The 15,928-nt window shown below is 36.3% G+C and overlaps 1 protein-coding gene across 4 annotated transcripts in view; it reads right to left on the reverse strand.

Moving 5' to 3' along the window:
• Positions 1-297: 297 nt before the first annotated feature.
• CTNNA2 (catenin alpha 2) overlaps positions 298-15,928 on the reverse strand; it is a 957,624-nt gene continuing 941,993 nt past the window's right edge. For 2 of the 4 annotated variants that reach the window (XM_077761684.1, XM_077761686.1), the window contains 2 exons: positions 4,115-4,231; positions 298-1,484 (listed from right to left, as the gene is read on the reverse strand). In XM_077761684.1, coding sequence (XP_077617810.1) covers positions 1,197-1,484; positions 4,115-4,231 — 405 coding nt within the window. In that variant the 3' untranslated portion in view covers positions 298-1,196. The remainder of the gene's footprint in view (positions 1,485-4,114; positions 4,232-15,928) is intronic. The other 2 variants (XM_077761685.1, XM_077761683.1) reach the window with 1 other exon arrangement.

A 15,928-nucleotide genomic window follows, 5' to 3' on the forward strand; every position in this document is an offset into this window, starting at 1 on the left:
ATTTTCAAAATTAAGAAAATATTTTGTAATTAATGAGTTCCCCTAAAAACTTTTACTTTTTTCAGTTTCTGAGAACACATGTTTCTAAAGTTTATCCCAGGGCTGAACATGGCCCAGATAAGTCTAACACATGACACTGTCACTTTACATTATTTGAAAGTGAATAAAAAAAAGTGGGAAAACATGAAATGAAGCCAAAACAATGCAGAGATAGCACCCTTTTACCTCCAATTTCTAGAAACAAAATGCATTTCTTTTATTAAGTATGCATTTAAAAAAAGAAGCATTCTTCAGATGTCCAGATTATATGTTTATTTTGAGTTAGTGGATACAATGGCATATTAATTAGATACCAGCACTCCAAGCTACACCTATTTATTTGCCTCTAAACCTTCACAAATCGTCAGATTCCATTCTTCTAACATTCCACCACTGGGCTTCCTATTTCTAGCAAAATCATAGTTCACATTTTTTAAAGTAAAAGATTGATCACCATATTGTGCTTCCAGTGCCCCCAGAAGGATTAGAATTATCTCAAATAAGTGTTTTATTTTCAGCAAAGGGGGAAAAATTGAAAAGATGAGCACTAGTAATGGCAGTACTACAAGAAAAAGAATAGAATATAGATTAAAAGAAACATTTTGGCTGGATGAATTAGTTTCTCAGTAAAAAATCTACATAATATCATGGATATGACTTCAAAGTTAAATTGTTCAGTTTGTGGGCCACACACTTCAGCGTATTGGCTAGTACACTTTTGCACCGAAACAGAAGCAATACAAGCTTTATGTTCTACCATTACACTTCCAGATTTTTCACTTATTAAGATACCTGCCAACCTAATGATTCTTGCATGCATTAGAGTTTGCTTTTGTAGAATTAAGTTTATTATCCCCATCCCACCCACTCCCATAAACATTGCGATGCGAACTCTTTGCCCAATTTTATGAGAATGTTGCAAAGGACAGCTCTGTGCCACCTCAGGACAGGTAGTCCCTGGTCCCTCCCTGGCTACTGATGAATCAGTAGTATTGATCACATCTTATCTTGATCATATCTTATCTTACATGCAAACAGACACTGCTCCCTTAATTTCCCCATGCCAGAGGCATACGAGTCAGCAGGTATGCATACAAAAATGGAATTAAAAAGAAAAGGAAAGGGGAAAAAAAGCTTTCTTATTAAAGCCTATCGTCCTAGAATGAATCCATTGCTTTGAATTCACTTAAAGCCTGTACGGGTGAAATGTGTTTCTTCTGGGAACCTCGTCTAACTCGTGTCTGGAATTCTTCGGGCTTTTCTCTCTTCACAAGGGGCTTCTTCTCTGGAGCCTTCATCTTCCAAGATACAACTGGTGAGTTGACAGCTGCTGTCCCATAGACCTTCTGGTATTTGGTTGAGGCCACATAGGATGCTTTCACTGTGAGGACAACGGCGTTCATCAGGTTTTTAGCTGCCTGGATGAGTGATGTGGCACTGTCCAGCTAGAGCGGGAGGAGGACAAAGAAATACACTTGGGTTAGTCACGGCACATCATTCACAAGATGGTGGTGTAACTTCACAGTTCAAACAGCATAGTGCTTGTGCAAATATACAATATTGACCAAAAAGAGAAAATTATTGCATAACAAAGTGAACGAGCTACATTCTCTTCTATCCTCAATCCCAAGGTGAAAAGATTAGTCTACAAGGCGCAGCTTTCTAAAACTCCAATACCTGTAAAAACCAAGCTGTTTTCAGCATATGAGAAGCCCAATGTAACAAGTTTTCCAAAGTGGAACATCTCATGTTATTACATTAGGCTGATTGGTAATAGCAACACTTACTCAAATGTTTAAAAGGCATTTGGCAGGAACTGTAGGGAAAAAAAAGGTATGCAGGGTTACATCTCAATTTTATGGCCATTCCATTGGAAGCATCTCTCTTTTTATAGAGTATTTCTATAGCTTGAGCTCAGGATTTGTAGGGATGCAGGCAGAGAGACACACCCATGCTGCACTGCGTTTCACTGAGGTATTCAATGGGCTTGAATGTTTAACTATTTTCAGGTCTTGAATATTCCTCCTACAAAAATAATTATGTTAGTTTCTTATAGGTCTGAGGGCACTCAGTAAGACACCTGTATCCACATGCTAATGAAATATTGATGTTCACTCTGTGGCAAGCTCTTTTAAGAACTTTGTATTTCCCCATTTAACTTACAAGCACCCTAGGAGGGAGCAATTATTGTCACCGCATTTTATGAAAAGAGAGCTGGTGCATGTAGAGGTCTTATAACATTCACGGTTTATATTTGCTTAAGTGATGAACTCCTTAAAGACTGTACCATACAGGTAGGATAACTTTTAAAATACTGCAAGCCACAATTTAGAGTAGGTTTAGAAGCTCATCCTCAGAGTCTAAGACCAGGTATATTTTTAGTTCCCCTCTTTTCTGCTTTTAGGCAATTTGACAGTGTGGTATATATGGTTTACAAAAGCATCAATATCTGTTTCAACCTGCTTCACTTCCTGGACTATAGATGCCGGAAAAGTTCAAAACTACATTTCCCTGATTCCCTTTCAGCCAAGATTTTACAAGTGACCTAGTAAAAGAAAATAATTAATAGCTAGATGCAAATATTACTCTATCCTCTCTCAGATGCTTGAGCAAAGTTTGTTCATCAAGCTTCTTATAATATCAGCTAAGGAAATCTATCCATTGCAGTTAAATGAAGAATTCCAAGAATGTTTCCCCTTGTTGAGATTGATGGGCTAGTGCTGCATAAGTGAATGGGAGTTAGATATAGAACCTTCCGGGTACAAGACGATTAGCAAGGTTTTTAAGCTAAGGGACCTCACACCCCATGGATCCCCTAAGTGATGTGGACTGCTCTCACTTTAACTTTTTGCCATTTTTTTGTGACCAAAGTATGTCCTAAGCAGTGACTGGACACATCAGAAGTTACATCTAAGGCCTCTGTGATGCTGTTACTCAGGCTGTTCTCTGGCCCATATACTGTATTAGAGCTAAATAAATGTAATGCTAAACTTAAAAAAAAAGGGTTGATAAATGTGCTCTCAGTTCTCCCACCACCAAAAAAGCTCATAAAATCTGATCATTTGGGACAACAATGGAAGATGCTTTCTATGTATGAATTCCTTGCAACACCATAAAATTGAGGCCTCACTATTAAAAGACTAAAGGTCAGTACTACATTGACCCCCACAATACTATAAAGAAGCAAAGAGATTTGTGGATTACAGCCATGATTCAGCAAATAGACAATTGACTTGTGAATTAAATCAACCAAATGCATAAAGTAACTACTTTACCACTTCTATGACATTGTACAAGGTGCACATATACCAAAATAACTGCTTACCCCAAAATGTTTAATTTATAGAGCACAAAATTTGAAAGCTAGCTAAGGAAAAGCAAATTCTAGATTATTCATGTTAATAGAAGAGAAGCCAAGCACAGATTAGTACAGTGATGCTCTGAGTAAAATCTGAACCAGCAGTATCAGTATCACCTGGAAACCTGTTAGAAATGCAATTTCTTAGGCCACTCTCAGACTTTCTAAATCAAAAATGTGTGATCCAGGGGATGCTGATGCATGCTAGCGATTGAGAGCCACTAGATTAATGAAACCCAAGGACTATCTGAAGGTTTATTTCATCTAGTGATTTTAGGACCTTGCTCGCATTAGTTTGGTAACATCAGGGCCAGTTACCTGGTTGAATTTTCATCTTTTCCATTATACCCCCAGGTAGAAGTAAATAATGAAGGGAAGAGATAGATAGCAAACGTTGGAACAATTCGATCAGTCAAGGTTTCTTTACAAACTAGATAACATACCCCTTGGCCAATTGGCAGTTCCTGTAAGTCTGTCAGGTTTCAAAAATGAGTAATATACATAAAGTGAGTTAATTCTGTTGTGCACCATGGGTAAAGAGAGGGAAGAACGGGATCAGTGACAGTTCTGTTGATTTGCTTCTGGGCAATAGAATTAGTACAAGTAGAATAAGACAAGATGCATCTATTGCATTATTAAATGGCTTTCTGAAAGCAAATCTTGGGAGAATTGAGTGGATCCAAAGAGAAGAATTGCAAGTAATTTGGAAATTTTTACCACAGATTCCATTTTCAGATAGATGGTGTCTAATTCTGCAGCAAAAATATGATAGCCTGTCTCTTCTTCAGAACCCCTTTGCTCTCCCAGCCTGATGCAGGAATCCTGTAAATAAACCTAATACATTGATTGAAAATGAGACAGCTCTGAAATATAAAGCCAATGATTTCATTCAAGCTACCTCGTTGGGCAGATACTGAATTTCTGGCAAGGTTTAAGCTATAAGTGAGGAACCTGGTCAGATAAACCCAAACAAGTATACTGCTAGACAATACTTCCAATTTAAAATTATAAGAAATGTGACTTTTTCTTAAACCTTGAATTCCCAAAGGATGACTTCGGCCATTTCCCTGTACCCACTTTAATGATTTAGATCACTGTTGCCACAATCAGAATTTGTTTTATTTAAAAATGGCTCTCCTTTATGCTTGTCCAAAAGAGCACAGAGACCTGTGCTAAACATTCCAACTGGCATGTTTTGTTAAAAATTCACTTTCTAAAGAAAGTATACTAAAAAGATTAAGCCTACATGGTAATAAAATCTTTTAATAGAAGGTTTAGAAAAACTTAGTTAATAGTGTTCTGCTTTGTGATTTGTACTGTAACTATGGCATTTCAAACAAGGTATGTAAATGAATATGTACAAATGAAGTCCTAATAAGCAATATTAATTTAATACTTAGGAGGTATTTGACCTTGCATTTGTCCGTTTAATTAAATTGCATGGTTTAAGTTTCAAAAATCCTTGAAGTAGGAATACTATAAAGCTTAGCGAGGTAATAAAATTTCCTCCTGAAGTAATGGATAAAAGTAGGGATCAGGACCCGTACTATTTTCCTCCAAAAGCTACCACCTGAATCACTGTGTAATCTCTGGGGTCTTGTTTTTCAGTGACTACCTGTCATTCAAAATGAACCTATCTCAATTATTAACTCTGTTTGGGTGAAAGCCTGTCCTTAAACTTGAACCCATTCTATACAAATCATGACTGAGTCTGGTGAGAGCCACCATTTCACCTTTGATTCTTAGTGTCACCTTGGAGCTTGAATTCTCTGTGACTGGATCTCCTGGCCTCATGTATGCTCCTGCCCAGTGCTCAGCCTTTCTCAGTCCTGGCTTTTGGGCATATTCCTGGCTTGGATTCACCCTCATGGCAGCAGTGACTGGAACCTGATTCCTATAGGTTCCTCTTATACTTGCTTAGCTTCTCTGAAGCACATTCACTACATAGTTTTAAGGACTGGTTGTACAGTTGGATGGGGCTCAGTAACTTTAGTGCTCTAAGCCTTTACTAGGGCTGATGTTCCTAGCTTTATAACAGCCTTAAAGTGGACTGGAGTTCCACCATTCCTCAAGCTGGCTAATTGCATTCCCTAATATATACTGATTAAACTCTGAGTAAAATTAGATTTGTATCTTTTCCTGCTTATGAGTTTTCTTATTCCTATTGGACATTCCATTCAGTCCCTATATCCAGTCTAGAAGAAGTTGCCTAATTTTCAGTTAATTTTAAAAATATGACCATGTGAGCACTCTGAATGTAAGAAAGGAGACTGAGGGGACTCATATAATCTCACAACCATCCCTGAGACAGGCAATACTATTATGCCCAGTTAGGATGCAGAGGGGCCATACAGCTTGACAAATATCATATCACAGGTAGGTGGTAAAGCCAAGACATAAGCCCAGGCAGCCTAACTACAGACTCCATGGCTAACCATTGCTTGATGTTGCTTCCCAGAGCCATGCAAGGCAGACGAAGCCACAACCTATGCTAGCATAATTAATTCTCCCCATTTCATTTCATAGGTGTCTGCTGTCCTTAACCACAGAATCAGGCTTCTCCTAATTTTGTCATTTAAAAAAGTATATCAAAGTACTATTTTAAAAAGGTAACAGATGTTTCCTCACATCTTGTTCTATTACGGTCCATGAAAAGCAAATAAGGGTGGGAGAGCTGTTTAATAGCCATTTCTATAGGATTTTTCTAGCTCTTTTTCTGCCTCTGTATTAGTCTTTTTTTCTTAACCACACTCAGATTCTAACAGGTTTCTCTTTCCCTACACCATCCTCATTTTGTGATTTGAACGTAGAGAATTATTAGAGGGAAAACGTTCTTGAATTGTGATTCTTCCATTGATTGCTATTTGTGTTGTCTAATTGCTTGTGTCAGAGATAAAGATTATCAGGGGCACTTGGGTGGCTCAGTCAGTTAAGTGTCCAACTCTATTTTGGCTCAGGTCACGATCTTACATTTTTGTGAGTTCGAGCCCTAAATCAAGCTCTGGGCTGATAGGGCGGAGCCTGCTTGGGATTCTCTGCCTTTCTCAAAATAAAAAACACTTTTTAAAAAAGATGAAGATTTTTATGAAAAGCACTTTAAATGACACTTAAAATGACACTTAAAATTTACAGCATTGTCTGTAAGGTTTCTAAAACTCCATGTTGTAAATTTTACACTATTTCCTGAACATGGGTTACCTTGCAAGAGTTGTTCAGTTTCAAAGAAATAGATTTGGACACAAATGTAACTGTGTGACACAATCAAACTCTCCGATGAAAGTGCATCTACATTTCTGGAAATGCTAAATTTTCATTTATTCTTTCAGTCTAACCCTCCATCCTTCTACCTGTACAGTTATTCATCTAAGTATTTCTGCAGATACTCACTATACATTATTTTGTGCCAACCACTGTGCTGGTGTTGGATATACACACACAAACCACAAGGTTTAATGCTCTCTGATAAGTGGTCTACTAGGATGTAAGGTGCTAAAGGGAGAGAAACAATAGAGGCCCTACCCTGAGTCAGGTGTGAATAGGGTAGGAAAGGTGTCACCATTCTAAACTCATTTTAATGGATGAAATATGTGGTTATTGTTGACTAGATGGTTGAGTGGATAAAAAAGGAAATTTTGGAATTCCTAGTTAATAAAACTGGGTATATATTGATGCTCTTAACCCAGATGATAGAAATAAGAGGAAAATGGAGGTGCTACAATATTGAGTTTAACTCTGGACATTCTGAATTTGATAACTTTACTGACATGTAACACAAACACCTCAAAGCTGAAATTATGAGAACGAAACTCTGGGGACCTGTTTTAAGAAACCACCACATGCTTTACTTTGCTTAAATTGGTCTTCCCAGTTATTTCAAGAACAGTGTTCTGCATACTATAGGTATTTGTCAATTTCTGATTTTTCTCCCTTCATAGTCCTTTCGTATATCCACAAAGAGAATAAAATGATGAATGAAAAACTGGATCTATATTTTCTGACCGATAAGTTCAATAAATCTAAAATTTTTTTCAATATTATACATTCAGGATCAAAATCCATAGTATTTTAATAATCTAAGGCAAACCATTATCAAGAAATATCTTAACTATTCCTGTAACAACCAAGGCTACTTTCTGTTAAGTAATTAGCAATCCTTCACCCTTGAAAATAATGGGGAGCTTCCTGGAGCCACCCAGCAATAACAGAAATGCAGTTTAGATTTAACAGCTACCTTTAAAAACACATACAACATTGTCAAAAGTGCAAAATAATGTAAAAGAGGTGGAGGGAAACACACTGGGTTAAATATATATGACACAGTAAGTGTCTTAGGATGTTAATTTGTGAGGGCCAGGTATATAATTACAGAAGAAAATTAAGGTTTCACTATGTGTTCTGTATTATTCCATTTTAAGACTATATATAGAGATGGAAATATAACCTGGAAACCTATTTTCAAAAAAGCTGATTTTTACCCCCCAAAATAATAAACCATAAATGGTAATTCATAGAAATCTCCAGTACAAAGCAATCTGTCCTTGGATCAAAAATAATGCAAATGACACGGGACTACTGGCTAAACTAAATAGAATAAACTAAATCTTGCAATTCATTTCAAGATAATTTTGATGTACAAAAATGGAGGCGCATTACTTAATTAACTCAGAAATGCCTGGGGCAGGGAACCCAGGGCCACAGGACCATTGGGCCTCGGCTATTGACATGTTCTCAAGTCAGATCTGATCGTGCTAATGGTTTTGAGAATGCTAAAATGGTTCTGCAAAAGGGTAGAGTCCATTTTCACCTCCTGCAAGATATTTTAGTGCAAATAATATAGTATTTAATATCTAAGAAATATTTTAATGGCGTTATACTATACATATTCTTGTCTGGGATAGTGTTTTGCAGGGAGGAAGTTGTAATAAGAGAACAGACAATAAATTGAAAGTAAACACTTAGAGAAAACTGTAATCATTCCACTGGAGCTGGTCATTTATTTATATTTAAACAGTTATAGCCCCCAAAGGAGTCACAAATTACTTGCAGGAGGGAAAAAAACAAAAAAACAAAAAAACCCACCTTTGCTACAAGTCTACTCTGCTGCTAATGAATGGGAGGCTAGAAACCCAGAGTATTGGAGCCTATTATCCACCAAAAAGAACATTTCATGTTTTAAAAATCCATGAGGCTTTGAAAAGATATTTGATCTCCTTAGAAACCGATACATTTGAAATACCTGCCTACTTCTTCCCTGGTCTATATCAATAACACTTTATAAAAGGTCTAGCAAGTCCTGGGTAATAAATAACTCAGGCAAACAAAGGCAGGGTGAAAAGGTTCAGCCTAACCAAATCTTTCCCTATAAAGTGTGTAAACTTTATGGATGTTTACACAGTTGCAAATAAGACAACTCCTTTGTGGTAAACCCTCATTTCAGTGTTGTAATCCACTCACTCTTCACCAAACAACAATGAAGTTAGTTAGCAAAATCACATTCCTTCTGGATAACATAGTGACAGTGGTGAACTTGCGGCAGGAATTTGCCACTCATTGTTATGGTGGGCCTGGCAGGCATTATTAGTCAATCACGGCACTTTGCTCCCTCAAAAGCTGCTGAGGGGCTTGGAAAAAAGAAACTTCTGTACCTCCTTTCTCCAAGAGGTCACATTTTGGTGGAGTTGTTAATAACTACCTGATACAGTTTATAACACAGATTCGTCATCTACTATACATCTACTTCTGTATTTAAATGGACTTGTTTAATACCTGTCTTTTGTTTCTACCAAATTGCTGACAAGTATTTTTTCATCTAAGTGATGGTCTATTTATATTTGTTCTTATAGCTGATACCATAATAGGAGTGGTTTAATGAAATCATTAAATAGAAGACATAAATATTAAATGAAGTTCAAAGTATCAGGGAGATTATTTTAAATCAGGTGACAAAAAGTAGCTGACTATATTAACAAGTATGGTGTCTGACGTGAAATGATCATCACTGTTTGCTGCAATTACTGTCAAAAAAAAAGTGCACCATATCTGGTAACATTAGAACATGTAATGATCCTTCATAAATGACAGCTAAAGTACTGCGGAATAACTCCTGAAGAGGTGGCTTAATCCCAGGGCTATTCCCATTTCATTGTGGTATCTTGAAGAGCAAATGTTGTACAACTCTAAGTAGAGGATCTATCATGATGCAGAGGATAAGAGGTCTGTTATTTTTCTCTGCAGGGCTGATTCCAGGGAGGTGGCTGGTATTCTACCAATGCTGAAGGCCAGTTGTTATGAAATCTGTATGTAAGTTCTCAGGATTAAGTTGGTGAAGGTCTTAGGAGAAATGCACTGCCATTAGGAAAAAAAAAATCTCCACAGCACTGCTGAGAAATTTACCAATTGGCTTTCAGAGAACTTTTTCAACTGGACAAATTTGTGTCTTTGTTTTAAATGCATTTAGGTAGGTAGTAGTGCTTCATAGTCAGCCAGTCCACTGATTAACTGTCTTCATTTGCATTTTTTCAATTATAGGTAAGTAAACCTTGGGGACTCCCATGAAGGCTTAATTACAGTCAACAAATTTCCTAAATATGGCTTAGAGCCATTTTTTCCTCACTATTAAGGGCAGAACAGTTTTTTCTTAACCCACAACAAGGCATTCTTGCTAACCTTGGAGTCCCAAGGAGAAGTGGGAATATCAACCGGTGTTGGCCCTTGGAAAGTTAGGAACAGATATGTCTGTTCCTCTAGGACTCTGTATATCCTTTTTCTATGTTTATTCCTTCCCTAAAACTTCAAGATTTCCTGACTTAGAACCTTCCATGGATTGTTGCCACATGCAAAAAAAACCTTAGGCAACAGCGGTGCCAATGGATTTTTAGGCACTCACATGACTGGGAGATATTCCCAGGGAAAAAGATCTTTGTGTCACATAAATATAACATGCACTGATTGTTATGAGCATGTCTTCACTACATGGTACGAACCTTGGATTATAACCCTTCAAAGGGCTAAAGCTCCTTTTCACCTTCCCTGTAGGAGAGCCAGCAAGCACTACCTTTGACTGATTTCCCTAAGCATTATCATCATGACTGGGAGACATCTCTAAGACAAGCTATTGGCCAAGACCTCAAGAACATTGTCTTCATAAATGGATGAGCCACCAAAAGACTTCATACTATCAGAAGTGTCTATCTTTGGTATGGATATGGTATCAGCTGATACATGATGAAGGCTATTTAACACCTTATGAAATATCTCCTAGGCTCCAGCATGCAATGATTAATAATAGACAAAGTTCAAGGACCACCGGTTTGAGTGAGAGAGGGCAGTGCCTGGTGAGTGAGCGTAATCAGAAGGCCCTTGATAATTATTTATATGTTGGGGAAAGTAAACTGTCATTGAGCTCAGGACCCTCTCCTTATCAGGGTTGCAGTGGGACAGAAAGAGCTTGTTGAAGCTTTTGTTGCTACCTAAATTGTAAATGAAGAGTCTCTTTCCTCGGGAGGCTTTGTTGCCTCTCCTCAGGATCCTAGACCCCTTTTCCAATACATTCTTACATATCATGCTCTACCTTCTCTTCTGTTTCTCTCCCCTAATGTTACTCTGTTTTCCTTTCTAACAGTGAAGGAAAACTTGGGCTCTGGAGTTCAAACCCTGCTTGGACTGATACTGGCGATGTGATTCTGAAAGAGCTACTTAACCTAGCTCTACCTCAATAATGCTAGAAAGCACTTATTTCATTTTTATTTAAAGATTTTAAGTATTAAATGAGATAATGCCCTCAGAGCTGAGTATCTGGCAAATGGTAGGCCCATAACAAATTTTAAGCTTTTGAGTCCAAAATTACTTTTATTTCTTGGATTCTACCTCTTCTTCACTTTCTCCTTTCAAGATTCCCTCTGCTATCATGCATTTTGGACTTTCTCCCTCTTCTTACTGAAGCTACCACCACTTTGGCTTGTTCTCAATGCCTATATATCAGTTTTAATGTGATAGGAAATAAAGGCATGAAGAAATTCACAAGGGGAATAGAAAAGTATTAAAATATTAGTATGTTTTCTAACACTAATGAATTCTTCAGAAGGAGGAAATTCGAGATCAAGATTCAGTACATAATATCTAAAACACTTGGGGCTTAATTGGGGTTGGAGAAAGACTAAAAGTAGAAAATAACATGGCTATAGTTAGAGATACAGGGAAGGTAATATAGTCTATGAAAGTGATGTTTACATCTCTAATTTAAGAAGCAGCAAAAGAAATAGTATGAAATATTTTTCCCAACCACTTATGGGGCCTAAAATTATTTCTTTCACCTAAAATCTAGAATCCCCTTCACTAAAATCAAAAACACCAGAAACAACAATTGTTAGTGAGAATGCAAGCTGGTGCAATCACTGTGGAAAACAGTATGGAGGTTCTTCAAAAAATTAAATTACAATATTCAGTAATCCCACTATTGGATATTAACCGAAACAAAATAAGAACACTAATTTAAAAAGATACTTGGACCACTCTGCTTTTTGCAGCATTATTCATAATAGCCAAAACATGGAAGCAACCCAAGTGCCCATCAATAAATGTAGTTTTATATATATATATACAGTTTATATATATATATGCACACAATAGAATATTACTCAGCTATAAAAAATGAAATCTTACCATTTACATAGATTGACCTAAAGAATATGAAAGATAAATACCATATGATTTCACTCATAAGTGGAATTTAAGAAAACAAAGCGAACAAACAAGTGAGTGACAAAGAAGAGTGAATGGACGGCTAAGTGAGATAGATGAAGAGGGCTGAGGTATACACTTATCAGGGGGATTCCTGAGTAATGTATAGAATTGTTGAATCATTGCACACCTGAAACTATTAACACTGTTAATTATATGGAATGAAAGAAATTCTAGCATGTAAGGAGTTACAAAAATGGAGCCCCCTTTGGACTAGGAAAGCCCATCAAACAAAAAAACAAACAACTGGGTTCCCTAGACTTGTTTTGTAAAGTTTTAAATGTTTCCCTACAAAATGATCTCTTTAATCTTTAGCCCATTTTATCTAGCATTTGCCATCTCTACTTAAGATTAGCCTATCCCATCTAAATTCCGAAAAAGACTCACAGTGTTAAATCTATATGTTCTGTAGGGGTACTTTAAAGTCTTATCCACCAAGCTTCCCATAACATAGCATATAAGAGTTGCTACCTTTCACTGGACTGTGCTCACATTTATCAAGCAAGTGAGTTATCAAAGGGTAGGCTTTCGTAAGATCTTCTTACGAAAAAATCTGGGGTGATTAAAAGTCAAAATCTAAGGGAATGACAGTTCCTGAGCCGTGGTCTGGAAAGGCCAGGGGATAGATAGCAAGAAGTAGGACAGGTGCAAAACAAAAAAACACAATGGAAAACCTCAAGAAAAGCTCTACTTCTCAATGCTCCAAGTCCCTTCCAAAACCAATAAGGCAAGGATAGTTGATGTTTACCATACTTGCTGCCATTTCTTCCTTCATTGGTACATTTTTGTCTTAGACGTGGTCTCAGAATTCTCAAAACAATCAATCAGTCACTAGCAATGGATGAGAGTTAGCACTCAAGATAAAACCCATTTAAAGAAAAGGGCATAGTTAGGAGAAAACCACTTTATGAGTAAAAACAGAGTAAAGGCCATGTGAAGGCTGAAGGATAAAAGTAGTAAACTCAGTTATATCTAAAAAAATCAGTTAAGGGGATTAGTCAAGTGTAAAACTAGAGAAATTCATCAATTACATGGAGAGAAAGGAATAGAAAACTACAAAAACAAGAAACAGTGAGCCAAATGGCAATAAGTAGAAACCTGTCAATAATTACTTTAAATGTAAATGGTCTAGGGGCATCTAGGGGGCCTCAGTGACTCAATAAGTTAAGTGTCTGACTCTTGGCTCAGGTCATGATCTCACATTTTTTGAGTCCAGCATTGGTCCCTGTGCTGACAGCACAAAGCCAGCATGGGATTCTTTCTCCCTCTCTCTTTCAAAATAAATAAATAAACAAACATTTTTTTAAAAAATGTAAGTGATCTAAATTCTTCAATCAAAAGACATAAGGTGATGGAATGCACCAAAAAAATAAATAAAAATAGTAGTCATCTATATGCTGCCTAGAGACACTGTCTTCAGACCTAAGGACATACACGCAATTTAAATGAAGAGATAGAAAAAAAACCAGGGTAGCAATACTTACATCAGACAAAATAGAATAAAACTAACTAGAGGCTACAAATATCTATGCAACCATCATTGGAGTGCCTAAATGTATAAGGCAAATATTAACAAATATAAAAGGAGAAATGGACAGTAAGAGAATAATAAGGGATTTAAACAGTCCACTTACATCAATGGATATATCACACAGTCAGCAAATCAATAAGGAAACAGTGTCTTTGAATGAAACACCCCAGCAGCTTAATTTTATAGATGTGTACAGAACATTCCACCCCAAAACTATGCTTCAGGATGTGTAAACTATTATTCCCCAAAGCAGGTCTCAATAAATTCAAAAAGAAAGAATCATATCCTGCATCATAACCAACCACAATGGTATGAAACTAGAAATCAATTACAGGAAAAAATATAAACCTACAGAGGCTAAACATCGTGGGAATAACAGCCAACATGCCAACAAAGATATGGAAAAATTAAAACAGTCAAAAATCACCGGGACACAGCAAAAGCAGTTTGAAGAGTAAATTTACACAATCAGGAGCAATCTTATATAAATAATATCTTATACCTACAAGTACTAGAAAAAGTAACCAGTACAAAGTTAGTATAAAGAGGGAAATAAAAAAGATCAAAGCCCAGAAATAAGTGAAATAGAGACTAAAAACAAAACAAAACAAAAAAAAAACAAGAAAAGATCAATGAAATCAAGAGCTGGTACTTTGAAAAGATAAAAGATAAAATTGATAAAACTTTAGAAAGTCTTGAGAAAAAAAGACTCAAATAGAGAAATGAAAGAGAATTAACAACCAACGCCACAGAAATACAAAGGATTACATAAGACTGCTACAAAAAAATTATATGCCAACAAAATGGACAACACAGAAGAAATGGATAAATTCCTAGAAACATAAAATCTTCCAAAATTGAGCCAAGAGGAAATAGGTTATCTGAACAGTAATGAAATTGGACTGACATTCAAAAAACTCCCAACAAACATAAGTCCAGGACCAGATGGGTTCACAGATGAATTCCACCAAAATTTTAAAGTAAAATGTTAATACTTATTCTCCTTAAACTAATCTAAAAATAGAATAAGGAAGAAAACTTGTAACATAAATAAAATAATCAAACTTCTTAAGAAAGTAAGCAGGTTTAGAGGCAACATACCTGAACATAATAAAGTTCATACATGACAAACTCACACCTAACATCATACTTAATGGGGAAAAACTGAGCTTTTCATCTATAATCAGGGAAACAACAAGAATGTCAGTCTTGCCACTTTTATTCAAAATACTACTCCAAGTCCTAGCCACAGCAATTAGACCAGAAAAATGAAAGGCATCCAGATTGGTAAGGAAGTAAAACTGTCATTATATTTGAGATGATATTAGATGTAGAAAACACTAGATTTCACCAAAAAAAAAGTGTTAGAATAAATTATTTCAGCGAGGTCACAGGGTACAAAAGTCATTTTTAATAATCTGTTGCATTTCTATACACTAATAACAGAGTAGCAGAAAGAGAATTAAGAAAACCATTCCATTTACAGTTGTACCAAAAAGAATAATATAACTAGAAATAAACTTAACCAAGGAAGTAAGTAAAAGATCTATACACTGAAAACTATAAAACATTAATGAAAGAAATAGAAATGGCAAATACAAATGCAAAGATATACCATGCTCATGCATCAGAAGAATATTGCTAAAATGTGCTTATTTCCCCAAATCTACAGATTCAATGTAATACCAATAGCACTTTTCACAGGACTAGAACAAGGAATCCTAAAATTTGTATGGAACCACGAAAGACCCTGAATAGCCAATGCAATCTTGAGAAAGGACAATGCTGGAGGTGTCACAATCCAAGACTTCAAGGTATACTACAATGCTGTAGTAATCTAAACAGTATGGTACTGGCACAAAAATAGACACATAGGTCAATGGAAAAACAAAACAGAATTCAGAAATAAACCCACACTTATATAGTCAGTCAATGACAAAGGGGGAAAGAGCATGTTAGGAAATATATTGGAGAAAAAATGGATGGCTACATACAGAAGAATGAAACTGTACCACTTTCTTACACCATACACAAAATCCTAGAACAAAACGTAGGCAGTAATCTCTTTGATATTGCCTTAGCAACATTTTCTAGCTATGTCTCCTCAAGCCAAAAAAAAAGGGGGGGTGGTACCAAAATAAACTATTGAGACTACACCAAAATAGAAAGCTTTTGCACAGCAAACTATAAGAAAAAGGCAACCTACTGAATGAGAACAGTTATTTGCAAATATATTTTTTCAATATTAACCCCTTATCAGA

Source organism: Crocuta crocuta, unplaced genomic scaffold (assembly GCF_008692635.1).
Source record: "Crocuta crocuta isolate KB4526 unplaced genomic scaffold, BGI_CrCroc_1.0 scaffold348, whole genome shotgun sequence".
Lineage (NCBI taxonomy): Eukaryota > Metazoa > Chordata > Mammalia > Carnivora > Hyaenidae > Crocuta > Crocuta crocuta.